The following is a 24,596-nucleotide window of genomic DNA, read 5'->3' on the forward strand; positions in this document are numbered from 1 at the left end:
TTGACCTCCACGCGGCTCCTCCTGGAAACCATCGTGGTTAATTTTTGATGAATTTATCACAATGGGTCAACTGATCTGCTTCATCCTCATCTATCATCTCTCACTGGTACCCCGCCTGCGTATACCGATAACGTAGGTATCATTCAATTTTCATTCGTTAAAAAGAAAAAATCACCAAATCATTCTCATTGTCAGTAGTTACAAAGCAAACGTATAAAGTATTTAATATGTACGTAACATTTTCAGAATGTACTGTTTTTATTTAGAAAGTAATAAAAAGATAGAAAATTTTTTATACAAGTAAACTTAGATTTAAGCATTTATGAATTGTAATTTTTTCATTACCGTTCATTCAAAACGCAATTTTAGCCAAGATGAACGGCCAAGAAACTTAACTATTGCTTTTTTTTTAAGGAGTTTAATTATAAAAATAATTATTTTGTGTTAATATAAAATACTAAGCAGTATTAAATCATAAAATTTTACATATATAGTATATAATTAAAACAAATTGACAAAATATATCAGTTGCAGTAATTAGAGCAGGCAGCACGCATTCACAAGTATGAGAGATAAATGAGCCATCATTCTGCTCAAACATATTTTAGGGTACCAATAACCTGGCCTACCACACCATTACCTGTTGGACATTTTAATGAGCATGACTTACTCAAAGCCCCCAACCACGTCATAGCCAAATTTACCAGAGGGAGACTTTGTACAAAAGTCGATTGCTTGTATACCACTATCTCATTCGTATTTCTACCGTGAAGCAGTTGTTTGCATCGCTGTGTTTCGGTTTGAAGGGTGGGATATGACGCGAATTTACAGGGCACGGAGGAATAACACCTGAGTCCTCAGGAATGGCAACGCATGGGGCACCTTATCTTTCCTTACAAAAATGAAACATCTTCATGATAAAACATTACCCTATTGCCCCACCTAATGGTTTAAACCACGCTCTCCTCAAAAAATTAAAAATATATCGTTCTGTATCGTGGGCGAAACAGTATACTCTATGACCATGGTACTACTCATGTCTATAGGCGACGGTATCACTTTCCATCAGGTGGGCCCTCAGCTTGTTTGCCATTCTAAGTCGTATAAAAAAAAATCATACTACATACTGTACATGTAATAGTTACAGTATCCACACATTACACAGTAAAAGACATAAGTGATTTAATAAAAAAATTCACTACATATCTTTTTAATAATGATAGAAAGATAATAACAAAAATAATATTTTCAGCAAACGAAAAAAAATTAACATATACAAAATTGCTGTTTTCAGTAAGAGTTTCTATTTAAAAGACAAATTACTATTATGTTGCTGTATAACTTTGAATGCAACTGAAATTTTACAGAATATAAATCTAGTAATGCAAAATTTGTCATTAACAAATAATTGACATATCAAACATTTTCTATACACTAGCCCGCTATGAATGTTTGTGAAATGCTAGAAAAATAGCAACTGAGGGTGTATCTTTCGTCCTCTTTTTACTAATTATGTTTGCATAAGAAGAAAAAAGGCAATCGTATGATTTACAGTTTTTATTTTAGCATTCCTTCTATGTAATTCCTTGTTCTTAGATATGAATATAAAGAATATATAACCAAAGAAAAAGAGACTCCACTTTATACAGGTTATCTAAAACGACTAGGTCAGGAATATCGTACCAATCTATACAAAAAATTCGCCTTATCTCGTTATGTTGGCCAACCTGATATTCTAAATGAAAAGTGCGTAACTTCCATACTACATACTACGTAATCTCCAAGTCAAAATAAAAACAAATATGAATTACAAAACTAAAACTGTTCCACGAATAGTTTAGATGGCAGCCATTTGCATTGCATTTAACAATATTTTTATTAGTTAAGTTGGCACTATTATGATTTCATCATTTGACTAAACAATGGCATGATTTTTATCTGACAAAATCTATACATTTAAAGCTTGTGTGGAAGTTACTCAAGATTGTATAAATATCAGTCACAGAATACTCCATTTAACATCCATAGAGTACATACTATGTGCATCCTGAAGTATTTCGTGATGTTCATAATGTACCTACTTTCTATCAGCGTTTCATGCATTGGTAATCATAGAAAGTAAAATTACCAGACATTATTATTTTTTATTTATCTTCACATACTCAATCGACAAGTTATACATATGGCGGACATAACGCCATAGGGGCTGAAAGGGGGGAATTATTAGTAATGCGTATTACAAGTCCGACTGCTAGCAATATAGCGTATTAGGTCGACTTTTACGTGGTCCTCCTGGAAACCATCATGCTGAATTCCAGGTGTATTCATCAAGATAAGCTGAATGACCTGCCTGGTGAAAATGAAAAAATTTTTACTTAATATCTATCACTGGAAACCCACCAGCATATATCGTTAGCACAGGCGGAGTTACCATCATTATCATCCATTAAAAAAAGAAGACATAACGCCATTAGGCATTTTCTGCCTACTGACCATGAGTAGTGCAGATATTGATGGCGGTAAAGAAACAAACTTACAAAATAATTTGTAATAACAGTAATACTTAAAAATTAATTACGAGCAACGACTTCTGTTGCTACCTGTACAAGTGTAGATATTCACAAATAGACTATTTCTGAAGATAGATACATATTACATATTGGACGTTACTTATGACGTCGTAAATTTTTATTATTATTAAAATTTTCTTTGACTTGATATTATATAATGTTTATCAAAATGTGATTTATAGGTTTTGTTTGGTGACTAGAACGACATCTATTTTATTTCAGTTCAGTACCTACCTATCTATCTACTCTGACTGATTTCATTCAGTCAGTTTTATTGTAGCTGTATAAGTTGGTTTGTCTTGATCTGTACTTACTTGTTTTACGTTTACATACCCTTAATGTACGCTTGAGTACGGTCTGTATAAGCAACCAAAGAATAGGTAGGTGCTTTGTATGGCTATAACGCTATCATTACATAGGGCGTCAGGCAAAGTCTCCTGACGTAGTAAATCGTCTTTTTCATTTATCAACTTACATCTAGATCGACTACCGCAATAGATCATATATATTCTCAATGTTTGTACATTAGTGATTAAAGGTGTTAAGTAATATTATCTGTATTTTGCAGTCATATTGATTTTTAGTAATCAACTGTATAATGGAACCTAATCCTGTAATAATCGCTGCTACCGCGAAACAAACTGCAGTTGTAAGTAGACTTAATACGCATCAACATCTTATCGTGAAGTACCTCTTAATACATATTTTTATTTTTTTGTTTCAGCTTATATTTTTACATGGTTTGGGTGATACAGGGTTAGTAACGTAATACCAGATTACATATTTTTATGAGATTAAGCTGAATAATTAATAAATGACAATACAGTGTACTTATAGAAGTATTATTCTTGTAAATATGTTCTAGACATGGCTGGGCAAGTACAATTGCTGCAATCAGAGGTCCTCATGTTAAGGTGATTTGTCCTACAGCAGCAACTATACCAGTGACACTCAATGCTGGATTTCGCATGCCATCATGGTTTGATTTAAGAACATTAGATGCAACAGCTCCAGAAGATGAAGAAGGAATTTTAAGGGCTACTACTCTTGTCCATGGACTAATCTCTGATGAAGTAAAAGTAAGTTGTAACCATAGTTGAGCATGTTGTTATATATCTCAGCACTGTATTATCAATTAACATATTATATACTGTTTCCCTATCAACCTATTAAATACTGCAATAAATAAGCAGTTTGATATTTATATAAACAGTGTAATGAAATATTTATAACATAATTAGGAGTCTTCTTGGAATAGGGACCAAAAAAATTAAATGGATAAAATTAGAGGTTCAAAGTCATATTATTTAGTGTCTATGGAAGCATCTGTTTAACAACATTGTTATTAATTGTTGTCTAATCAATTACCTATCAACATTTATAGTAACCATATCAATATTAAACATCTTTATTTCTGTAATAAATAATATGACTTGGCAATTGCATGGCAACATATACTACTAATGAAATACCTTATTCTTCAGTGCACTGTTTAAATTTAATTAGTTACAGTTTATAATTATGATGCTGTGCAATTGTCAAGTCATTATAATAATTATAAAAATAAATATAGTTTCTATAAATGTTGATAGGTAATTGATCAATTAATAATTTATAAAAAAAAAAATTAAGTGTGCGCTTCTATTGACACTAACTAAAATAACTGACTTTATATTATCTTCTATTTCCATTGGAGTCAGCTAAGCCATTGCACCCATTGGGATCTTTTGTGTATAAGACAGGAGCCTTATACCATCATTTTATAGATCTTATGTATTACCTTTATGATATCTCACATTTTAAGATATCTATAATCTCCTGGCTCTGGATAAGCCATTCCTGAGAGACTTATATACACATTGGCCAACAAATCTCAGTTGCATATCAGGTGTTCCATGGAATTCGACTCCTCATTGCTTAATCTGCACAGTGTGTCCAAGGATAGATCCATCTTGTATAGTATATGCTCAATTAAGGCACCCATTCTGAGTCTTGTCTGAGTTTATTCAGTCCCTCAATCCAATACCTTCTTGTTTAAGAACTTTTTAGAATGCCTGAGACCCTTCAATGTCCTCCATTCCTTTTGCTGTTTGTATTTTCGCATACTCCTCAAGGGCTTAGTAAGCGACACTTAAGGCAAGTGCAATATAACTGACTTGGTTTTCCATGAGATCTTATTTTTTTTACATTTCATGTTTTTGATGAATGATGATTAATGTCTTGTCAATCAGTTACAAGTGTAATGCATTATATTAATAAAAAAATAGATTTTTTAACTTTTCCTTCCTTTATAGGCTAAATGCTAACTAAAATTCGAAATTTGATGTTTGTGAGATTGCTAGAAGTACCTTAGCATTTTAATGATTGGTGAGTACATCAGTGACAAAATTAAAGAATTTTGACTAGCAATATTTTTTAAACTATAAGGTGTAATTATTAGGTATATTAACAATATAGCTAGGTATAGTATATACTCTTGATCTCTAAATTGCTTTATCCACAATAGAATTCCAGAGAATTAAATGTGCCGTGAATCATCTCTAAAACTATATAGTATTTTGTTTTTAGAAATGAACTGCATGATGCATATGTTATCGTTTAATTCATTACTGATTAAGTGATTACTCATCCTGATGATATTTTATATTTATAAACAAAATCATGATGATGATCATCATCATTTCAGCCATTATCCATCCACTCCTGGACATAGTCCTCCCCCATAAACTGCCATAATGCAATAACCTTTCTTCCCCATTGGTTATCAGTTCTTCGAGCTATGTGACCAGCCCATTGCCACTTCAGCTTGCTTATCCTTCGGACTATGTAGGTAAGTTTGGTTCTTTTGCGGATATCCTCGTTTCGGATTCTATCACGCAAAGAACCCCCAAACATAGTCCTTTCCATAGCCCGCTGAGTTATTTTAAGCCGTATGCAAAATACGGGTAACCACGTAGAACCATGTTTCGGTTCCATATGTCATCACTGGCAACACGCACTGAATAAAATCCTCCGTCTTCAAACTAAGGTATTTTGGATTAGAAGATGTGGCGTAGTTTTCCGAACGCTACCCAGCCGAATTGGAATCGTCAGTTGACCTGTCAGTCGAAATTGGACTTACCTAATTGTACAAGGTGTCCTAAGTATAGTATAGTACTCGTTGACAACTTCGAGCATCCACTTTTTCCATTTCCACTACATTATCGTTGATACCGTCCGCTGTTTCACAATTCAGCAGGCACTGAAAGCGATTTGACAATCCGACTTGAAAACTCTCGGGGTTTTCGATAAAGGCGTACAAAAATCGGAGTGAAGACTATCAAAAGAAACTTTTCTAACCTAATATTCAAGTTCTATGTACCTTTTATCATTCAGTGATCACTTCCATTTTTCAACCTGTTGATTACTGAGACATAATTAACAAATAGCAATTAGGCGTCATGGTGAGGTCTATCTTATTTTTTTATGTATCCATTAGGCCTAGCCCAGGTCCACTTACTGTGTGGCCGCTTTTCGAAGAAAGAGTTCATTATAAAGAATCCCTCCTTCTCCATAAAGTCAGTCAATTGCTGTTCCCTAGGACTTCGCTGTCCGATACCAAAGTTCCCTATTTAATTTAGCGTTGCAGTCCCCCATCAATACTGTGTACAAAACGAGACATCTTTAAGAAAATTATTAGATCGCCCCGGAGCCTAATGTTGAGCTTTCGGCGCCCAGACTGCAAATGATTCAACGGTCATCTCTCTCACCCCCCTTAGAGGGGCGGGGGAATCTCGTCCGGGACTTTCTGCCTCCCTCGAGAAGAGTCACCGCCGCGCATAACCATGTGCGGGTCATTGAGTGGAAGCAGTCTTCCGGCAAGTCACTTGACTCGTTCTATCGCCTGCCGGGTGAGATCCCGTGGGGGGAGGCCCGACAAACTGCTAGCGTATGAGCGAGTCATATGGCACTATTGCCCTCCTTCTGTAATTCCGGTTTCAATGTTGAGCGCGCGAATTAATTCGCGCGCATACGGTCTTAAGTCTGGAGGTCGCGCATATCGAATGATTCATTGTTACGATACTGTATTTATACTTCATTAATAGGGGAGGAGCATGAGGGGTGGTAATAAAATAACACCTACTTTAATATAATATTTATACCCCAGGTAGTGAGCGAAGCTTCCGGTTGTACACAGACATATCTGAAAGTACATAAATATATCTTTTTAAAAGGCGAGTTTCCCCCTGAATAATAATTTTAATTACGCGAATATTGGCCAGTTGATATTCTTCGTCCTATTAAGAGCCAAATCAGTTAAACTTGATAGCAATAGGAACCGCAATAAAAACATGAATACCACTCGCACGTGTGTTGCCTGAATTGTGTCATACGAGTATCATGTTTCTTTTTTATAATTATTGAATCAAGCAAATAAATTATGATAATCTCCATTATCTAACCTGTATGCGGTGTCTAAAGGAAGGGAAACATTTTGGCGGCATTGCTGCATTCACAATGAGAAGTATGTAAGTGTCGTTTCAATCCAGTCTATTTTTTATTAAGATATTGATGGAAGATTCTTCCTTCTTCCTTCAACTCTCCAGACTGGGCGGCATAATAAATTACAACTACAAAAATTGTTAATTGTTATATTTTTTACCTAATCTTGCTAAGTTTTGGAATATAATCAATAGTGGATTTGATCAAACTGAAAATAATTAAGAGTAAAAAAAAATATTTTAACATGTTTATAATGTCCTTTTACAGGCTGGTACACCTGCTAACAGAGTGCTGCTTGGTGGTTTCTCACAGGGAGGAGCGTTAGCTCTTCATGCCGCTTTGACTTACCCTCAACCCTTAGCAGGGGTTATGTCGCTATCATGTTGGTTGCCTAGACACGCTCATTTCCCTGATGCGGTTAAAGCGCCGCTGGATTTACCGGTAAGACAAGTTTTTAGTAGTCCACCACCATCACCACCACCACTAACGAAAATTCTGAAAAATATTATTTTGGCTTCTATTGCTCTTATATCTCCTCATATTAATTTTTCTTAAATATCTTCAATATCCAAATATTGTCTGCATGTATTAGAAAAACTGACGCATCCTGTTGGTAATCCTTTAAATAATATTATTGTATCATATACAGGCACATTAATATTTATTGCATTATTTTACCCGCAAACATTGTTTACATTAAAAGCAGCTATTGTTTTATATGTCAAGTATTGTAAGCTAAATCGATGCAAGAAGGTATACAATTTAAATTTTAATGCAAAAACATTTCTAAATTGTTATGCATACTCACATAGGGCAAGAAGGGCAGGTTAAATCCAAATTTATTTATAACACTCACAATATAATAATGACAATCGACTATTTATTAGTTTTATCTAACAAATTAAATGATGTGTTTCAAATAACAAATAACTTGAATTTGTCCCACAATAAAAAAAATGTACTAACATGAAAGCGAGGGTTATCGATTGCAAAAGTATTTGTCAATATTTATTGAATTGGTGAATACATTAGGTTTACGCAATATACACTCTTGGAAGGTATTTTAAATAACTTCAAACAATAGGTACAAAATTACTTATTACCAACTTCATTCTAGTATTCAAGAATGACACGATATTTTATTGTCTATGATAAATATTTAAAATCGTTTTATTAATGACTGCTTTTTTAATTAATATATATTCATTAGTCAATCGTTTAAATATTTAAACCCTGTAAAATAGATACGAACAGTTTATTTGACAATCATACAAAGTGAAATAATGTATACCACTATAACAGAACAATTCTTGTTTTACGACTTTTAATTTTCACAAAAACAAATCCCCTTTACACAAATCTTTTATAAATTAAAACCATTAGACATTAGATAGGTAATGCTTTAATAATTCAATGACAATGCACGTCACAGAAATAGACATTTAGAAAAAAAGTAGCAAGGAGTTCTAAATCAAAATCAATTCAAAATCGGCTAAGTCTTTTTTTATAGGTACTTATTTTTAAAGTGGTTATGAAAGTTATTCATTTTCATGCATATTCCTAATCAAAAGACAGCCTAATTAAAATACCAGGCTGCTTTAGAAATGGCGAAGATTGATAGCTACCTATCAGTTTGAATATAATGTTACACGATAGTTCCTCATATATCTGTCTATATTCATCTCTGGACATAGGCCTCTATTAATTTTTTCCGTCACTACCGCCTATCTTGTGCTCTTTGCATCCATTCATAGATTCTTGTTTTGCGACTCTGATGGTAATTTAAGATTTTGTTCCACAAAAAAAACCTTTGTTGAGATAAAACGTCGTTAATAAATTAAATTAATCCAAGTAATGGCAGCAGACTCGCGTACTACAACGTTCGGTTCAACAAGCACGGCGAAATGTAGATATGTCGAGTGTTACATTCACCTCAACAGTAACAGTGGACCAATACCTTTAATTCCCTCACCAGGAATTAGCTAGAATCAAAACGAGCATATTTCTATCTTGGTATACCAACCATGCAAAACATATGCCTGTACGACTAACACGGAAGTAAATCTTCTGGGTCTAAATCAAATCATGCTGCTGTTCAAGCATATACGCGACTCAACGTGGTTGACTCTAAATACTTAGACGCCTAAAGTTTCAATGGCTGTTTGAGTATGAGTATTATTATAAATTTAATAAAATGTATAAGAATGTTTTCTTTTTATTTTCCAGATTTTTCAAGCTCATGGAGATTGCGATCCAGTAGTACCTTTCAAGTGGGGCCAGATGACCGCTTCGTTTCTGAAAACATTTATGAAGAATATTGACTTCACTACGTATCAAGGTTTAACACACAGCTCATCAGAGGCAGAACTAAAAGATATGAGGGCTTTTATAGAAAGAACTTTGCCTTCTGTAAAATAAAGTCATTTTAAAAGATACCCGTTAATATATTTATGATGATATAGACTATACTTTCTTTAATGATAGACTATTTTAAGCACTCACCTCAGTACACAAAAAAAAATGTCAAAACATATTAAGCCGACTACATAATGTTGTTATTATTCAAACTAGTGAGTACCTACTCATTTTACTAGGTATCTGTTACGTGCAATTGTTAATACTAAAAGTAGATTAATAAAATGCATCATTAAAATAATTGAAACCAGTTTCATTTATTCGTATATCACTAACATTGAGGCCGTATTCATTTCTCAATAGCGTATTTAAAATTATTTTCTACAGTGACGGAGCGAAAAGATAGGGCTGGCCCTTCGGACTTATAATTGCGCATAGCCGAAAACTACATAATATAATAATATGTAGTAAAAGTCTTAAGTCGATTAACGTTAGAATAATCTTTTTCATAGTTGATTGATCAAAAGATTCTAAGATTATTTTTTATTATTATATCAGCAGTATAATAATAAATTTAAAACATGATATAAGAAAGAAGTAGTTACAAATGTATCTTTTACTCGAAGGCTTGCTTAGATGAAAATGTCGATATCAGATATTACTCTATCGTCTTCGTGCATGTATCCTATAACGAATTGAGTCGTAGCGATGCGAATGTGTATAGCCAATGTCGCACTCAATGTAATAAACTAATATAGCCGTATTGGTTACTGAATCAATTCACACGTTACGTGCGATATTGGATATTGGCCGGTTTAATTCGCGCCGCTATACCGCAGTCAGTCGCAGGGCGTGTTGCTTTTATGCTTTGCCTGTAGTAGATAATATCTAATATATAGTCAGGCAAGAATGCCTAGTTTCTATATAAATTAATAATTTATAACTAATATACATATATTGCATATAATACATATATACAGTTTATAATACACAAGTCTATTTCTTACTCTGTGAACTCCGCAATAAGGTCAAAGTATGGATTTAAATTTATAAATTTTTTAAGAACATCATTGACTATACTGCAATAAAAGAGGGTGGGATTGTTAATTATAGGGTCTAACTGAATGATTGCCAGCATTACATCCTATCAAGTCGACCTCCATGCGGTTCGCCCTGAAAACCATCGTGATTAATTCTAGTAGATTCGTCACGATGGGCTAACTGACCTGTTTTCATAGTCACCTATCAACCCTCACTAGTGCCCCGCCAGCATATACCAATATCACAGGCAGTATTACCATTCCATTATCACCCTTTAAAAATAAATACTACAATAAGAGTAATATATATTAAAGATGGGTTGGAAGACATCCAAAGCCGTAAAGCTATCTTTCAAAAAAATCTGTGGACTGACATTAAATTGTAATTTTGACAACATTAGAAAAATTAAATACCAGATAAATTATCATATTGAAAACTAGGCAGCATGGTCTCCTACCTTAGCCTGTTCCACAACGGTATAAACGTACTAAAAAAAAAAAGTAATTTTGACTTGTGACATTCAATTTCATATACAAAATAATTTATGTTTTTGTTCTACACTTACAGTTTTTATTATGAAATAGGTTTTTATTGCTAAAGGTATTCTCTCAACAAATTATTTAGAAAATTTACTAAAAGCAATTCTGAATTTTATTTATGATGGATGGACCAATAAGTAAAAAACGAAAACCCAACACTGACAATGGTAAGTCGTTTTATACGTATTTAGGCCTCATAGACATTCTATTAAGAACTTTACCAGAGCGAAATATACTAATTAAAAATACTCTTTATTAAAAAATGCATAACGCCCCTAGCCCATTCTACCTAATAACCTCTATATTATAATCAGTGTAAGTAGGTAGATACATATCACACCACGTGTGTGGCTCATAGAATGAAGAGTTGCAATAAATTTATATTTACTACCTAAGTAGCCACACAAACAATTAATTTTGTTTCAATTATATATATATTTAGACTTTTACATGTACATTGTTAAATGATATTTTGCAAATGTATTCTTCACAGGCAAATCTATACATATGCAGACATTGAAAAATGAGATATTGGATTCCAAAACTGAATATAAAACTAAACCAAAGAAACACATACCTAAGTTTCGTTTGAAAACTGCTGGAGAAATTGCATCATTGTCCACACCACAAAATGAACGTGTACCAGTTATGCTTACAGATATACAGCATTTGCTTTTACATTCACTTCTAGGGAATTTAAATTTATCTATTCCACCTCGCTGGTACGTATTGGAAAAATGTAATCATATATGCCAAACAACCTGTCTCATATTGGAAGGAATATCAATTCAACATTGGGAAAAGCATGCAAATAAATTTGTACAAACTCGAAAAATATTTCATGATTTTGTAGAAATTCTAACACCATCTGTTTATAATGGATCGTTAGTGCAAGAACTAGCCTTAGTGCCTTTATCTGAAGTAGATAAAGAAGAAATTATCCAGAAATATGGAAGCATGAATTTAGCTCTTGAAGCAAGAAAAGATTTGATGATTATGATGAAAGCTGTTTTCCCAATTAAAGATCAACAAATAGAGTGCATTGATTATGAAGATAAATTTCCAAGGACACAATTAATGTTATCAGCTTGGCAACTTATTGAAGAAAATTACCCAGTGCCATTGAAGGGTAAATTAAAAAATACATATTCAGATTATGTTATGACAAAAGATGAATACAAACCTGTTACAGCTAAGTCTCCAATGTTTGGATTAGATTGTGAAATGTGTATAACAAATGCAGGTTCAGAATTAACAAGGGTTTCAATAGTTAATGAAGAACATAAAACCATATATGAATCTCTTGTAAAACCTTACAATAATATAACAGACTATTTGACACGATATTCAGGCATTACAAAGTCATTATTAACTGATGTAACTAAAAGACTTAAAGATGTCCAGAACGATATAAGAGAACTGCTTCCATCTGATGCTATTCTAGTTGGACAGTCATTAAATATAGATTTACATGCATTAAAAATGATGCATCCATATGTAATAGATACTAGTTTAATTTATAATTTCACAGGAGAAAGAACAAGGAAGCCTAAGCTAAAAGTATTAGCAAAAGAATTTCTCAATGAAGATATTCAGTCTAGTAAAAAAGGACATTGTTCTGTAGAAGATTCTTTAGCTTCTTTAAAATTAGTGCAATTAAAATTAAGTAAAAGTATGGAGTATGGAGACGCAGTTCACACCAATAGACAAAAATATAAAGAAAATGCTATCAAGATTTCTAAAACACCAGAGGTTGCTTTGTCTATATTTAACCATATGATAGAACAGAAGAAAACATCTATAATTATTGGTTGTGATGATATTACAGGGGATTACCATACATATTTAACACAAGCTCGTGAAAGTCTGACTTCCCAGTTCAAGAATGGAAAAATAAAAAAGGTGAAATTGAGCACTGTTGATGGAGCAGAAGAAGTAATCAGCAGTCTTAGTAGGGCTGTAATAGAATACAATTTTGTAATGGTTCATTTAAAACCAGTAATAGATAGCAAATCTGAATGTGAACAATTTGAAACTATTGATAGGTGGATTGATACTGTTTGGAGAAGTGTGATGCAATGTGCTTTGTGTGTTGTTGTTTTAAGTGGTACAACCACAGACAATGGTGTTGCTATGATGAGAGTAAAAAGTACTTTGTAATAATTCTATTATATACAAATTTATGTTATATGGTAAGAGTAAAAACCAAAAACTGCTACTATGTTTTATCTATTACCTATAGTATATATAAGTACATGCTATCATCATATAATGTATCATCTAGATTAATTATACATATACAGACTATTGTTTTGATAGTTCCAGCCTTCACCTACTTACCTGAACATACGATTCACTGGAACTATTCCCAAAATATTGAAATTCTGTATCAATGCTGCTTTAAGCTGTTATGTTGGGTTTTGTCATGTCAAAAAATGTAATATATACAAAACTACATCTTGGTATAAATAGACTACTTTGGAGACATAACATACACAAAAAAATTAAATTAATTTATGAAGTCTTGCTTTCAAAATTTTTAAGCAATTAGACAATGCAAAATATAAAAATATTTGTTTACTAGCTATTTCTTTACTGCTTTGCTCGTGCATCAGTATATATAGTTTCCTGTTTAAGACAAGAAACAACCTACCAAGAATATAACCTACTTGTGTACCAAATTTAATTCAAATCCATTTAGCCGTATATCTATGATTGAGTGACAAATATCGAAGCATCCTTACAAACCTTCATATTTATAATATCAGTAGGATTTGTTAAATATACATATTTTATTTTACTAATGTAATAAAATACGTAACTAAACGACGTCTGTATATGAGAGATATTTAAGCAAATTTAATATGAGAGATCTTAATAAATCCAGAACCCAAAACAACTGTCTGTCTGCATTTTTGCATATTTAATCCAACATCAGGTATAAAAACTATTACACCAATTTACATGAATTTTTCACAGTTGTGTTCCTAAACTCTAACTTAAGATGTGGTGTATATGAGTATTTCTTAATATACCAACTATATGGCCAATTTCAATGCTTCTCCTACTTCTAAAATCCACGCTTACGAACCAGGGGATAAAAAGCTAGTATAAATATGTATATGATAAATAAAAACACATTTTAAAATTCAATTTTCTATAATGTTAACAAAAATATATTTACTTATTTAAAAAATCTTAATTACATTTAGTTAAAATGATAATAAGTAAGCTATCTTTCCCTTAATTGAGCTAATTCCTCCGAAAGTGTTAATATTTTTAAATGTATTTTATGGTAATATGTAATTGTGATGTACATAGTAGTATTATTCTACATATTCTGTGTTAGAATTTATAACGATATTAGAGCATTTAAAAAATCTACAGAATTTGGCCCTCTATTATAATTGCTTTAATAGAGTGACACAGTATTAACAGAATTATTGTATGCATCAAATTAATGTGTATCTAATCATGTTAATAACAGGTTGAAATTGAAATAATTAGTACCCAATTTAAATGTTATAAACCAAAATCAAACTGACAATTCTTTTTTCAAAGTTACAATGTTAAATACAAACGACATAAAATTCTGAGCCTCGCATACCTACTAAGTACTAGGGTTACGAATAGTGGTGGTAAAATTTATATTTTTTATTATTTTTCTACTCATATTTCTATGGAGATAATCATTGGTATCATTAGTATACCACAAAAGTACAGTTACTTTCGTATCACCCAGTGGATTACTTATTTCATGTGTATAAGTATTCTATCCACTTCAACTGGAGGACGTTTAATTAGGTAGTACGTATATTTTAATTATGTACTTATCTATTTTGTTTCATTGCATTACAGAGTTTATTATAAAGAAAATATTTTTTGCTTACTTTGTAAGGTATTTTATATATGTTAGGTTTATACCTACTACTGCTATATTTTTATCGGTCATGTCGTGCGATTCCTTCTGGAGGACAATTTTTCAATTCCATTTTTTTTTAATAAATGATAACCACGATAGTTTCTAAAGAAAATTAATAACTTACCTACACTTTTATACAAACTATTGTAATTTCATTGCCCATGAATATTATTAATTCACCAAAACTAATAAATTTAATTCCCATTTCTAGGTAGGAATGAGAATTAAATTTAATGAATATTAAGTATATGTAAAAGGTTTCCGCCAAATTGCTTAACGTACATTATTATTATGCTAAGTACAATACATCGGTATTGAACTCGATTAAAAATTAAATATAGTATATAAAAAAGAAAAAGAAATAATTTTAAGTTTACTCACAAATGAGTGCTGAAACAAGTTTTTGTACCTAATTAGATACGTTAGGGGGGAAAGGGATTGTTAGTAATGGAGACTGAGAATCCCATTGCTAGCAATATACCCAACTAAGTCGACCTCCTCGCGGTTCCCCCTGGAAACTATCATGGTTAATTCCTGTTGAATTCATCATGATGGGCTAACTGGCCTGTTTTCATTCTCATCTATCACCCTTCGCTGGTGCTCCGCCAGCGTATTCTATTAGCGCAGGCGGGGTTACCATACCATTCTCACCCATCAAAAAAAAATTAGATACGTTATACTTCATTGCTAATAAGTGTCCTTATTCACTGTCTTTAAGAAAAAGAATTGCAGCTAATATAAGTTTGCAGTAATCTCCTTAAAAACCTGTAGAAGCCTCACCCTTATAATATCAAATTATCAATCGACAGAACCCCTTTGATCAATTCACTCTCTTATCGTTTGAATAAAAAGGAACAAATCACCGGATGTTACTATCTCGTTCTACCACAACAGGTTTACCAAAAACATATTTAAAACGATACATTCATTTACCATTTCTGTACGGAAGCAGGACTTCTAACTTTTGATTATATGATATAGTTGATAGCGAAATTTAGAATACCTTATTAAATTATTACCTAATAGTAATATTTTGCTTCAAAGAATTTAATAGGTCTATGAGCACGATAAATGTTATCAACAACAACTTAAAGAACAAAACAAACCTCCTTGTCAGACTTGCATAGTTTACATTAAATTTAATAATAAACTACCTAAATATAAATGTTAACAATGTTTAATGAAAACGTTATTTAGAGAGAGCATAAATCTGACCAGTAATTGGATCAACTGTGAGAGAGGGTGGCAATTCTGCCGCAATATCTGCTAATGCTTCCCACCGTGTCGCACGACTACTAGTTGATTGACTAGGACTGATGGCTTCTTCGGTTGTATCGTGGCTGTAAGAATAAAGAAAATATTTTAAGAACTATTATAAAATATATGAGAGATAATTTCCATCTACTTACATTACATTATCAGAATCTGTTTTAGGAACATCTAGTGGTTCTTCATCAGGTCTTCTATGGCTTTCTTCTTTTTTAATAGAATTTATTTTTGTTTCTTCCTCTACAATTTTTTTCTCTTCTGGAAAATTTTGCATTTCAAAAGCATTGTCTGTAACATATAATTCTACAACTTTTTCAACGACTTCTTGCAAAGTGGACAATTTATCTTCATCATCTCCTCCCTTATCAACTATATCTTCATTCTTTATTATAAATCCATTTGCATGTGTATCTAAAATGTAAAAGTTTAATACGTCAATATTCTAAGTTAAAAACTGGCCGTCTGCACATTCTCACTTGAGAAATTGACGTAGTTAATAATATCAGATACCAGAGGGAGACTTTGTACAAAAGTCGATTGGTTGGGTACCTCTGTCTCATTCGTGTTTCAACCGTGAAGCAGTTGTATTTGCATGGCTGTGTTTCGGTTTGAAGGGTGGGATATGGCGTGAATTTACTGGGTACAGAGGAATAACACCTGAATCTTCAGGATTGGCAACACATGGGGGGTATCATGGGCGAAACAGTATATCTATCTCTGTTATGTCCATGGTACTGCTCATGTCTATAGGCGATGGTTACTACTTTCCATCAAGTGGGCCATCAGCTTGTTTGCCATTCTAAGTTGTATAAAAAAAATATGTAATAACATATAAATCTTTTTGAAGTGATTATTCTGTGTAGAATAAAAAAATTCAGACATATGTTGTAAGTCGAGTATTGTCAGGACTCTCATTACATAGTAATTATAAAAAAGGTTTTAGTAGTTATTTGTGTGATTTGTCTATTTTCTTGTTGTCTCTATCTATATTTTTTACAAAAGAACAGCCTCCTAAAAATTTTTTCCTATAATGTTGTACGTTGAATCATGGCACACATTAATCATCCGATAGAATATCCAAAAAGAAAGACCGAAACATCAGTTTGAAGAACGTACCTAGTTTAAATATGTATAAAAGGAACGCATCTCAATTAACAGATGACATTAATTGACATGTACTAGCTAATTTTCCCGTTGGTTTTCCCACCTTTGTTCGCTCTCTTTGAAGTTAATAAATATATCTTTGCAATTGAATAAGTTTAATTTAAATATAACACAGTTAGCTCGCCAATTATTCGTAGAATCGTTAGTTACCCTGTATAGACTAATAGAATAATACTTGTATTATGATAGGCACGACCCCCGACCCCAATCAGAGGAAGTCGATGAAAGTAGCCAACTCAGGGCCGTTTTTTATGGCACTGTAAAGGAAGCCTTGTCCAACAGTGAACTACTATAAATCGATTTAATTATGATAGCGTAGCTATCACAGGAAAATCAAGCTAATTCACTAGAAGTTGCATCAAAATTATTTAGAATTTACGTCCATCACGACCGCAGGTGCTATTTACACAATATTATATTCTTCAATATGTCTAAATTTCATTTTTATATTCAATTCAACTAATCGTAGATTGTCATAATCGTCATAGCAAGATATCAGTTTCTTATAACCTCTGATATAGTAAATAGATTTCACACAAAAAACTCGATTTCAGTCGTGGCTAAACCTTGAGAGACTAATCTTTAAGTATATTCTTTTATATAAAAACTAATTTTCCAAATCAGTTTATAACTGACGCAGTTATGAGGCAACAAACAAAAAAAGACAACCGAATTGTGAAACGCCTACTCCTACTTTCTTTTTGAAGTCAGTTGAAATTATAACTAGTCATTGATTAATCATTAATTTCAAGCTAACCCCTTGTAAGTAGCATCAACTTTATTTCGTGTATCAGCAGTACACACAACAAAGTAAAATACATTCTGATTTTTATCAGTATATACAGGCTTGTTGTTGCCGGATAGGAGACTTTCATGCTAAGCTACTTTATTATGCTGCTCCAACTTTTGTGCTGGTAGCGTGGAAATATCACATTCTCTAAAATCCGATCAAAAACGAACACGCAAAAATAACATTTAAGCACTTAAACTATCGTATTTATTATTATCATCTACAGTTTTAAAAAGCGCAGATTCTGACATAAACAAGTATATATTGGTGTAGAAAAACTGTTTATTTTCATTATTGTAGATTAGATATGAATATATGTTCAGATCTCGATCTACACAAAAATGTAGCAAACGTTCGCCGTACCTACAAAGAAACATCAGTTAATTTATCAAATCTGTATCAATATTATGTGTATTTATTTAAATGTATTATGTCTAAAATAACATAGTTATTGAACGTTTAAAAACCCGTGTGTGATCAATTAACCTAACACCAAGCAAGTAATCATTTAGTGTGTAATATTTTTAAGCTTTGCTCAAAACTATTCCTTAATGAAAGTTTTAAATTTGTAAAAGTTAGATCGAAAATATCTACGAAGTATCTATGTGTGTGTGTGTGTGTGTGTCTCTCTCTCTATATGTGTGTGTCTCTCTGTGTGTATGTGTGTGTGTGTGTGTGTCTCTCTCTCTGTCTGTATGTGTGTGTCTCTCTCTCTGTGTGTGCATGTCTCTCTCTCTCTCTCTCTCACTCTCTTTCTCTCTCTTATGTGTGTGTGTGTGTGTGTGTGTGTGTGTGTGTGTGTGTGTGTGTGTGTGTCTCTGTGTGTGTGTGAGTGTGTGTGTGTGTGTGTGTGTGTACCCCATTTTTCTTGTTTGGATTTTAATTTCCAAAAATCATTAAATACGTGACTATTTATTTTTTTGAGAAGTTTTAAATTTGATTGTATTCCTTTAAAAATATCCCCATATATTTCACTCTCTTAGGGGACAGATTTTAAAAATCCTGAAATATAAATTTATTTATTTCTAACCTGAAGTTTGTATATGAAGTTCTATACTATCTTTGAAAATGTCAGAAATTGCCTTATAACCTTATTTTACTCCTTTAGGAGTTAAAATTTCCAAAAATCCTTACTGGAAGGGTATTTACGAGTACATCTTAAAATGCATAAATTGCCAATCAGTGTGATTTAGGCTGTACATTGACGAATTTATCAAGACAATTTTATAAAGATGTATATTATTAAATTTTTATAGAAATCAAGAAACATAAAACGTTCAGTCGAGAAAACGGTTTCACACTACGATATATTGTAGAATCCAGTAGAACAAAAATTATTTTTAATCAACCTTGCTATAGTGTGCACTCGGTAAATTCAACGAATAAAGACACCATGAGACAATCAGTGTTGTGTGAAACCTCAGTTTTAAATTATATAGGTAAAGCCTCGAGCCTCAAAAAAGGGTCAACTTTTTGTCAGCTAATTGTCAAATTAGCTTATTCGTTTTTTTATTAGTGTTCTATATACATACTTACACCTTACAACGTATTTTGACGTATCAATATTTAATTTAAATAAATTTTAGTGCACTAAAAAGGGACAAAAATTATAAGACTAATAAAGAAATCACTGAAGTAAAGTATCTTAAATTTTAAGCATAAATACGATTAAAATTATTCACATTTTTTTTTGTTGCAAGTATCTGAAAAAATTCCCTACAATTGAATTAAAATTTCCGAAATGAGGTGGTTTTTTTTTCAGTAAGAATTGAATTATAATATTTATGTAGGCTTTGTTATTTGACCAATTGCTTTCAAAATTAAAATCTGAAGATCCCTGTACACTTTAAATATGAATTTAATGTCAGAATTATTAATAAAAACCGGCATTTTTATTTTCTTTTTTATTCTACCGATTGCTTTCAAAATCGATATCTGAGAATCTATATACATTTCAAACATAAATCTGGTGTTAGAATTAATCAAAATGACCGCCATTTTCATTTTCTTTGTTATTTGGCCGATTACATTCAAAATCGATATCGAAGAATCTCTATACACTTTAAATATGGATCTGGTGTTAAAATTAATAAAAATGGCCGTCATTTTATATTTTCTTTATTATTTGACCGATTGCCTTCAAAATCGATGTCTGAGGATCCGTATACACTTTAAATATGGATTCGATGTCAGAATTAATCAAAATGGCTGCCATATTTATTTAAAGTGCTAAAAGTAGTTATTTGGACAAAGATTATAAATTAAACTTAATATAAAATACAAATTAATATTTTTGCATTTAGTCAACTCAATTATAATGAAATAACTTATATTTTCCATTCCTATACTTAGATATTTCTAAAAACTCGCATAAAATTAAAATGGATCCCACTTCGATTAATTCTAACATCGATACATGTTTTAGATCTACAAAGATTCTGAGATATTTGTATTCAAAGAAATCGGTTGAGTAAAAAACCTTTAAAATGGCCGTTACTAAAAGTAACATGACATTATATATTCCGTTCATATTTATACTATACATGGATCCATAAATTTTTTTATGCAACTTAGAATGACAAACAAGCAGACAGCACACTTGATGGAAATAATAGAGTATACTGTTTCGCCCATGATACCCCTCATGCGTTACCATTTTTGAAGACTTAGGTGTTATTCCTCTATACCCTGTAATTTCACTGCCATATCCCACCCTTCAAACCGAAACACAGCCATGTAAACACAACTGCTTCACGGTAGAAACATGAATGGAACAGAGGTGCCCAAGCAAACGACTTCTGTATAAAGTCTTCCTTTGGTAAATGCCGGATTTTAACCTTCTAAAGAGGAGAAAAGGAAATTTTACTATTTTTTAAAGCAATATGAAAGAATTATGGAGATATATATGAATTATTTATCTACTGAATTCTTATTATTTATTCATGATAAATAATAAATAATACAATTAAATGTAATATATATTATAAATAAATAATTAAATATTATAAAGTTTTATTCAATCCTACTAATATTTTAAATTAAGCCCTTCACCTATTTAAATTAATTAATTTCACTTTAAACTAATAATTTCTTATTTGGTAATACTGTCACGTGCACAATTGTATGAAAAAGTTTTAAGACCCGCTATTTTTGAAGTATTTGTATAGAGACACTATTTATATAATTTAACTCCTCAATATAGAAACACTATTTGTATTATGTGCGACAATAATAGTACATTACTGCAGCGGCCAGCAACTGAGGCATTGATGAACGAACGTGCAAATGTGGGCCGAGGCGTAGCCGAGGCACACCATACGTACATACGTACATACCAAAAATACAATTTTACTTTTTAAGTTCAATGACGAATAACGAACAATAATAATTTTCTACGCGCCATAATGTTCGTGTTTTTTTTTTCAATAAACAGCTTTCTATTTGCAAGCCTGTTCGAAATTTAAATAAAACCTTTCATTAGTTACCTCCATGGTAGCCATGTTTCGAAGTAAAAGGTGATTCCATTTTTAAATTACAGGACAGATATGAGTTTACATGTAATTTATCTGGCCACAAAACACGACAGATATGGATTTTCATACAACTTTTGCCGGCCGCTGCCCGCGTGTATCTGACCAGTACGGCAATTTTGATTTATCTCGAAGAAGATTGTCAAAATAATGCTCACATTTCCAAGCATGTTTGAGAAAAAGTAATTACCAGTGAAAACTTATTGAGACGTCGAGATAACTTAGGTAAATTACCGTAGTTTACGTAAATGATCGCATTATCTTTCATCTCTTATAAATTAGTATTTTTTTAGTTCTGACCCACAATACTCCATATTTTTACCAATTATATTTTTGTACGGGGCTAATGAAAAAAAAATATTTACCGGTTTGTTTTTAATTTCAGTATAGAACTGTGGCAAACATCAACATAAATTAAAGATAGTACCTATAGTCCTAAACAAAGATTTCGGAATTCCTTGTTCTTGGATCCTAACACCAATAATTACAAAAAGTAACAACTTGTTTACTATTCTCCTAGATTTGGGATAGTACCTGCGGACTAATCTTATGCTTACGTAGAGAGTTAGAGTTTTATTAGTTATTTATTGATATGTCATCCTTCATGTTGTTGATTAGCAGCAAGAAAAAATGCTTCTTTAGGAGGGCAAAAGAAAGAATATAGGCCTATATTATTATACCTTTTTCTATGTCCATGTTTGAGATGTTTATCACTGATTTATTATGTCTATCTAATTGTATAGATTCATCTAAAGTATCACACGAAGGAAGCACCTTATTTTCGATATCTTCAATTCCATTATTCGTATGTACATCTACATCCACAATTGATTGCTTGTGTGATTCTTCAGGAAATTGAAGCAATTTTTCTGAAACAAAGAAGATATACCTTATATTTTTTTAAATTATAACATAGGTACCTACTTACTAAGGTGACTTACTAAAATCGTTCATAAAGAAGTATGGCATCATCAAATTCAAAAATATTTATTAATTCTCCACATTACTGTATGAATAAACTATCTACTTAAGAATACTCAATCTATGTAATGTGGAGACTGATGGCTGGCCTAGAAAAACGTGTTATAGCCACCAGGCCACCATCCCCAGACAACTTGTAATAATATAAGTAAATAACATTTCAAAAATAAACTATCTAACGTTAAATGAATAATCTTCAATGTTTCTGAATTATTACTTAAAAAGTGCTCTCACTACGAATTATTTCATTTTCAGTGTCAGCGTAATAAGTATATTATTACGGATTCCATGCTATTGTATTGTTTTTGAAACTTGATAGATAATTGCGACGTTGCCATATTTGGTTAAGCTAAAGTTTTAAACGCCCTTAAATAAATTATTGCATGACATTTCACCATTTGCACGTACATATACTCGTAAATTGATATACTACATAAATTAAGGATAATACTTTTTTAGTGGGTTAGGTGTATAGCTTGAAAGGAGTAAGAGATATATTAATGTGAATGTAACTAATATAACAATGTTATTGTAGGAATACGTTATGTATATAGGTGAGAATTTTAATTATGAATTAAAAAATATGTATTATCTACTAAAATTAGTAGAATAACATGTAATTATATGTATGATAATTGTATACAGATGCAAGATCTCGAATACATAACATTTTAATGAAATTTAATCTTACATGATTGCTCAAGTATTTAAGGATCCATTTAGAATTAATTTAATAGAAATCTCTGTTTTTTAATATGAAAAAAATACAAAGATTTTAGTCATTCTTAAAATTGTTAATATAATTTATTTTGCAATTAGAACAAAAATTAAAAAGTCCGTCCGTTTCTGTTCTTTATGATAATTCTGTTTTTATTATAAATACACTTTATGCTGATCAACCTTCAAGCAATGCTATTATTACGATGAAACAAAGAGGTCCTTTAGTCTACATATGTAGGTAATCTAAATTTAAAAATGTCTAAAACCAGTTTAAATATTTGAATTTATATAATTTATTTAACAAAAATGAATACTAAGTAAGGGATTTGTAGTGTAAAAGTTTAACTGGTTGGTACTTGGCAAATAACTTGATCTATTAAATCCTTTTTATAAAAAACTAAATAAAGGTGTTTGAACAGTGAGTGATCTTTACCTGATTTTAATTTATTATAATTGATATGATTTATTGATATTATAAACAAAATTGTCTTTTATCTTGTTACTAAAACTCTGTTGTTAATAATCTTATCTAATATTTATAGTACCTGTAGTATTTGTATGTGATGTGACCATATTTGGAGCGCTGCTGGTACAGCCCATGGTGCATGGACTAACGTTCTACGAGGCAAATGCCATGTGTCTGTAAACGAGAGCAGATGTTGTAGGCGGTACGCGTCGCGGCGCCGCGACGGACGCCTGACCAGCTGGCCGCACTAGCTCCGCTCTACTGCGCGCTGCTAGCGGCGCTGCCACCGCCACCAATTCTCTCGCACACAACCCACAGCACAGATCGTATCGTACCCACCTATTAGTGGAGGGAGTCCACTCAACTGACCTCGCACCCCCATCGCGTTTTTCCAATTAAACCGACGTAGTACATTCCATTATACTGACGCGCATAATTTTTAGTGAAAAGCCTTTCTTTTCAAGGTAGGTATTTCAATCTTCGGATATTTTTAGCATTTATGAAAAAATAGAATTAACAGCATTATAGATTATTATCAGCATAAAACTAAAATTTCTTTTTAATCCAACGATCATATCTAGGTACTTCATCAAAATTAAATCCACAACAATGTAATTTTGTAACAATACGTATACAATTTGTTAACAATATAATATTCGTAATATAAGCAAGTAGTAATACTTAAATATAATATCGTACATTAAGTACTGCTACGTTGTCTTATTACCTACCTATAATACAGATATACAAGTTTAAAACGAAAAACT

General features: G+C 31.9%; 3 protein-coding genes across 3 annotated transcripts; 2 read left to right on the forward strand and 1 right to left on the reverse strand.

Moving 5' to 3' along the window:
* Positions 1-2,794: 2,794 nt before the first annotated feature.
* Positions 2,795-9,708, forward strand: LOC113521246 (acyl-protein thioesterase 1). The gene is made up of 6 exons (XM_026906725.3): positions 2,795-2,950; positions 3,139-3,219; positions 3,295-3,326; positions 3,436-3,649; positions 7,320-7,493; positions 9,279-9,708. The coding sequence occupies exons 2-6, from the start codon at positions 3,169-3,171 to the stop codon at positions 9,468-9,470; spliced, it is 663 nt and encodes a 220-aa protein (XP_026762526.1). The 5' UTR covers positions 2,795-2,950; positions 3,139-3,168; the 3' UTR covers positions 9,471-9,708.
* A 1,201-nt stretch (positions 9,709-10,909) lies between these two features.
* On the forward strand, positions 10,910-13,205 carry LOC113521220 (RNA exonuclease 5). The gene is made up of 2 exons (XM_026906687.3): positions 10,910-11,154; positions 11,481-13,205. Exons 1-2 carry the CDS (start codon positions 11,106-11,108, stop codon positions 13,145-13,147), a joined length of 1,716 nt encoding a protein of 571 aa, XP_026762488.1. The 5' UTR covers positions 10,910-11,105; the 3' UTR covers positions 13,148-13,205.
* Positions 13,206-15,629: 2,424 nt separating this feature from the next.
* On the reverse strand, positions 15,630-24,042 carry LOC113521502 (uncharacterized). The gene is made up of 4 exons (XM_026907043.3): positions 23,909-24,042; positions 22,343-22,531; positions 16,319-16,589; positions 15,630-16,249 (listed from the first exon to the last, which is right to left on the reverse strand). Exons 1-4 carry the CDS (start codon positions 23,961-23,963, stop codon positions 16,099-16,101), a joined length of 666 nt encoding a protein of 221 aa, XP_026762844.1. The 5' UTR covers positions 23,964-24,042; the 3' UTR covers positions 15,630-16,098.
* Positions 24,043-24,596: the final 554 nt, after the last annotated feature.

Source organism: Galleria mellonella, unplaced genomic scaffold (genome assembly GCF_026898425.1).
Source record: "Galleria mellonella isolate WM207_F2 unplaced genomic scaffold, CSIRO_AGI_GalMel_v1 utg55, whole genome shotgun sequence".
NCBI classification, from domain to species: domain Eukaryota; kingdom Metazoa; phylum Arthropoda; class Insecta; order Lepidoptera; family Pyralidae; genus Galleria; species Galleria mellonella.

What these genes read in the sequence shown, in the direction of transcription:
- LOC113521220 (XM_026906687.3), top strand. Translation starts at nt 11,106, where the DNA reads ATGATGGATGGACCAATAAGTAAAAAACGAAAACCCAACACTGACAAT. An exon ending in AAAACCCAACACTGACAATG is followed by an intron (nt 11,155 to 11,480) that starts GTAAGTCGTTTT and finishes TATTCTTCACAG; the next exon opens with GCAAATCTATACATATGCAG.
- LOC113521502 (XM_026907043.3), bottom strand. Translation starts at nt 23,963, where the DNA reads ATGGGCTGTACCAGCAGCGCTCCAAATATGGTCACATCACATACAAAT. An exon ending in ATCACATACAAATACTACAG is followed by an intron (nt 22,532 to 23,908) that starts GTACTATAAATA and finishes TCTTTGTTTCAG; the next exon opens with AAAAATTGCTTCAATTTCCT. An exon ending in ACAGATTCTGATAATGTAAT is followed by an intron (nt 16,250 to 16,318) that starts GTAAGTAGATGG and finishes TTATTCTTACAG; the next exon opens with CCACGATACAACCGAAGAAG.
- LOC113521246 (XM_026906725.3), top strand. Translation starts at nt 3,169, where the DNA reads ATGGAACCTAATCCTGTAATAATCGCTGCTACCGCGAAACAAACTGCA. An exon ending in CCGCGAAACAAACTGCAGTT is followed by an intron (nt 3,220 to 3,294) that starts GTAAGTAGACTT and finishes TTTTTGTTTCAG; the next exon opens with CTTATATTTTTACATGGTTT. An exon ending in AAGCGCCGCTGGATTTACCG is followed by an intron (nt 7,494 to 9,278) that starts GTAAGACAAGTT and finishes TTTATTTTCCAG; the next exon opens with ATTTTTCAAGCTCATGGAGA.